General features: G+C 43.1%; 1 protein-coding gene across 1 annotated transcript in view; it reads left to right on the plus strand.

Moving 5' to 3' along the window:
- The window catches only part of ATG4C (autophagy related 4C cysteine peptidase), a 20009-nt gene that overhangs the window by 15025 nt on the left and 363 nt on the right, over window positions 1-4621 (plus strand). The window contains exons 11-12 of the mRNA XM_008633073.2: window positions 610-729; window positions 3765-4621. The exon at window positions 3765-4621 is cut by the window's right edge and continues 363 nt beyond it. Coding sequence (XP_008631295.1) covers window positions 610-729; window positions 3765-3935 — 291 coding nt within the window. The 3' untranslated portion in view covers window positions 3936-4621. The remainder of the gene's footprint in view (window positions 1-609; window positions 730-3764) is intronic.

The raw sequence follows: 4621 nt of genomic DNA on the forward strand, positions 1-4621 counted from the left end.
CATCTGTCAGTGAAAGAGATTTCACGTTAGGAAAAACCCATTTGTAAAGCAGGGCATGTTTGGTTTTCCCCTACTTGTGAATCATTGTAATATGGTTTTGCTTTTGTGTATTTTGTGGGTTTTTGAACCCATTTCATTTACTGAAGGAAAATGCATGAGGTTGGTTTATTCCATTATGTCTCTTTTATAGAGGCTGGGGGAGGGAAGGGGCACTGGGCAGTGGTAGTAAAGCAGTAAGATAGTGCAAAAGCTGTTACAAATTCAATTTGCAGAAGAGCATTCACCTTCTCTGCCTTGGGAATATTCATAAAGTATTGCTGGGAGCAGCAGAGCTTTGACAGATTCCAAACTAACCTGGTGGTGTGGCGAAGTTTGGGGAATGCAGCTTCAACAGCAGGAGGTTTTACACGGCTGGGGAAGGGTGGAATCACTTGAATATTTGGGAGAGTGGGAGAAATGCCTTCCAAAGTGTGTGCTGGGGTTTAATTCAGGTGATGCAGGGGATTGGATGTTTTAAAGCTGTTGGTGGGGACAGAAGTAAATGCGTGGATCTGTGCCATGCCCGACCGTAACCGTGTGTTTCATGTTTTTTAATCGGGAAACTCGCAGTCATTCCACTGTCCTTCTCCCAAAAAGATGTCATTCAAAAAAATGGATCCGAGCTGCACAATAGGATTTTACTGTAGGACTGTGCAGGACTTTGAGAAGGCTTCTGAAGAAATCACCAAGGTAGGTGCTGGAGTTCCCAAATCCCTCTGTCAGCCAGAACGGGGTGTGGGGAGAGGAAGAGAGTCAGCCTCGCCCTTGTAAGCAGACATAATCCTTTTTGTGGCATTTATGACTGCTTTTACCATTGTCAGAAATGCAGATTGTTGTTAATTCCATCCTTTTTTCCCCTGTGTAAGGCCGAGCCGAGCCTGGGCTGTGCTGCGGGAGGTGTCCAGCAGAGCGGGATGCGGGGCTGGCGCCGGGCGGGCCCACGAGGTGGCACTCGTGAAGTGGGAATGTCCCTGGCAGCCCGGCGAGCGGGGCTGCCCCGGCCCGGGGGGATGCTGGGGAGCAGCCCGGCCCTGGGCAGGGATTGGGGGTGGAAGGGAAGTGTTGGAGCAAACCCAAATTGTTCATTATTTCTCCTTAGCACAAGTGGCTTTTTCCGGTGGGAAGTGCAGGGCTCTGGTTTGAGCTCCACGGAGCAGGTGCCACCCAGCAAATCTGTCTGACCCCAACTTTCCCCTGGAAAAACTCTGCTCTGCCTTCATTTAGGTCCAGTTGGAATCAAGTTTTGTTCTCCTTGGTTATTCCAGTGTGTGAGGATATGAAATGCAGCATCATCAATGTGTCCTTTGAGCTGCTCTGTGTTTGGTGGGTTCAAAAAATACTCTGTGAAAAGGATGCAGCAGCAGCAGCAGATGGGCACAATGTAAATATTCCAACCATAGCAGTTACCACAGCCGCACAAGGAATTAATGTTTGTCCAGCATTTGGAATGTCCTGATAAGTGGTATTAGAACTACAGCCAAAAAAGCATTTTTTAGAACTTAATACTGTTTATAATAAATAGATACGGATTGATGCTGAGGTTGTTTTTTTGATTCTTACCCAGAGAAGTGTAAAATAGATTTAAAGAAGTTCCTAAGCAGCAGATCCATGGAAAGTTTAAATAGTGAAGTTTCTGTTCTTCCCTGTTTTCTTGTTCTGTCACATAGAAGAAAGAAGGTAATAACGTAGTATAAAAAAATCTCATTACAAAATTGGTTCCTGTGGAAGTTTTCTTTTTCCTATTTCCTTATTTTTCTTCTTTCAAGTTTGGGATTAAGTGCAGTTTTTTCCTGAACACAATTTGTGAACATACTCTTGGCTGATCCAAGTCTTGGAGTTATTATCCTCGTATTTTAGATAGGAACTCTTTAATATTAGTGACATTATTTGATATAAATACAGTTCAGGCGGTGTCAATTTGAAAGCAGAGGAAAGTTTGGATAGAGGTACAATGTCACAAACATTCTGTCAATTGATCTTTCAATCTTTCCTTCACTTCCTCTGTGTTTTCCTCCTCTTCCATTATGTTTCCCTTTGTTTGCAATTCTAGTGTGGTAACTCTTGAACTATAAAGCTCAGTGTATTCCCAATGTCCCCTGTGGAGGCTGGACTAAAAAATCCAGGTTCTCGTTGCTTTTTTTGGGTAATAAGAGGTGAAAGAAAATATTTAGCTTACTTGAGGATAAACCTTATGGGCCTTACATGTTTAGAAATAGAGAAATCAGGGCATCAGAATTGAGGCCCAAGTGGAGTGATGGGTGAAACTCCCTCCAAACCACAGTCAGGCTCTCCTCTGGGAATTGTTTCCCTATCCAAACCCATGCCAGAAAATAAATAATCCCTTGGGATTGTTACAGAGCTGCATTTGCCTGTTTGTGGCCCAAATGTAACAGAAATGAGAGAAGAACTGGAGCTGAGGGGAGGTTGAACATGGATTCAGTTCAGCACAAAGAATTCCTGTTGCAGTGACAGTCTAACATGGAAATACTGAAAATACTGACCTTTCTCAATAAACTCCTTTAGCCATCACTGTAATGGTGTCTCGAGGAAACTTGCAAGTTGTTCAGAATTTCAGATTATCTGTGGTCACTGTTGGGGTGTGGCTTGATGAGAGTTACATAAATCTGGACCAGGTTCCCCTGGACTTTGTTAAGGCATTTCCTTGCCCAGTTCCTGTGTTTAGGGTTTCCTCACCTCCCTCAATGCATGGAAGGAGATGTTGTGGAGAAGGAAGTTTCAGTAAAGCTGAACACACACAAGGCAATGGAATCCCAGGATTTTACTGGGATTGATTTATTTTCTTCTTACTTTTTAAATGCCCCCTCAACTCCTGACTGTCTTTTTTGAAATACTTCTTACTGTTTAAAGATCTGTTTAGGGCTTTTTTACTGTTTGAGACTGATTGTTCTCCTGAGCTTGTGTTCAGTGATTTTTAGTTCTGCATGGTGTGTATCTCTAGCCTGATGTAGTTCTGCATGTCACTGCAACAGTGCGCTGTTTTTTTCCAAGCAAGTAAGAAAAAGTAAAACAAAATAAAAAATAGATCAGTGGAAAAAACACCCTGAAAGGTCTTTCAGTATTTGGTGGGGTTTTATCTGCTGTTAAAGGTGTTTCGCTGATCTGTTTCTGTATTTATCATTCCCCACCATCCACTTTTTCTCATGCTCAGTTTTCTTATTGATAAATAGATTTATAAGTAGATTTTGGGCACCCTGGTTCCCTGTGACTGTCACCAATCTGATTTGAGCCACGTGCTCCTGACTGCCTTGTTTACATTGATGATTGTGTTTTAACTTGTAATAAAACACGATTATTGCATGTGCTGATTCTACAACAAAAATCCCTCCCCAGGATGCTCAGTTGCTGCAGAATTCGTACCTGTGCTTGAGGAGACCCTTATGGCCATTAATTATTTTGTAGAGGTTTTTATCTTCTGTCTTTTATCCTTTTATCTTTGTTGCACTGAGTCTAACAGCATATACAGGTGATCTGTGTGGGACAGAAAAAGGGATAGGCATGAAATTAGCAGCTACCTGAGAAAGGGAAGTAAGTATCTAAGAGGAGGAGGAGATGTTTGGATTGTGCAGTGCTTTGGTTTTAATGAGATAATAAAGATAAACAATGCACTTTTTACTTGGCAGTCATTATCAGGTGAATATATCAGTGCTTGCTGTATTTTTTCATTTCCAATTAATGTTTCATCTGATTTGTGTTTTACATTGTAGATGCTGAAATCTTCATCCAAGGAGAAATATCCCCTGTTTACTTTTGTCAAGGGTCATTCTAGAGACTATGATTTTGCTTCCAGTCCACTCCATGAAGAAAATGACCTTTTCTCCGAGGATGAAAAGAAAAGACTAAAGAGATTTAGTACAGAGGAGTTTGTCTTGCTTTGAGGACATTTTACACGAGAGCATCGGCAGCTGTCCAGGAGAACACTTGCCTTTTAAATACAAAAAATGTACCTGAATTCCTCCCCCAAAAGGCAAGCCTGTACTGAAATGGGTCTATTTTCATAAAGACGATAATGTTTTATATGTTACAAGTCTTTAAGATGTCAGTTACTACTGTATGTACTAATTGGTTTTGCTCACTGCTGGCTGGAGGAGTGTCCGTGCCGTCGTGGTAGCGAAGGGAGCGGCTTTGCTCAGAGCCAGGTGTGCCTGCGGTGCCTGGCCAGTCCCTAAATCCCACCCTGTGCCCTCCTGTCCTGCCATTCCAGGCCACCTCCTGAGCAGGGCTGCCAGGGGTGGCTGGGTTTGTCAGGGATGCACATCCAGAGGTGTGGAGATCCCGTTTTTCCTGTCTGCAGCACAGCTGGAGTTGTTGGTGTGGGATGGGCACAAGTCTCAGCTGTGTGGCCCCAGCAGAAGTTCTGCTGCCATCCTGCCACACATGCCGAGCAGCTCCCTGCTGGAAAGGTGAGGTTGATGGATCAGGAGTCACTGTCACTTGCAATCCTGCCATAATTATATAGGCTGAATTGTGAGTTAAGGTACTCTTTAGCAGTATGACTTTCTAATGGTTTCTCATTAAGCTTGCTTTGGAGCCTTAATATGAGGAGTGAAGATAAAGTATTACC

Source organism: Corvus brachyrhynchos, unplaced genomic scaffold, assembly GCF_000691975.1.
Source record: "Corvus brachyrhynchos isolate BGI_N302 unplaced genomic scaffold, ASM69197v1 scaffold34, whole genome shotgun sequence".
In the NCBI taxonomy this organism is placed as follows: Eukaryota; Metazoa; Chordata; class Aves; order Passeriformes; family Corvidae; genus Corvus; species Corvus brachyrhynchos.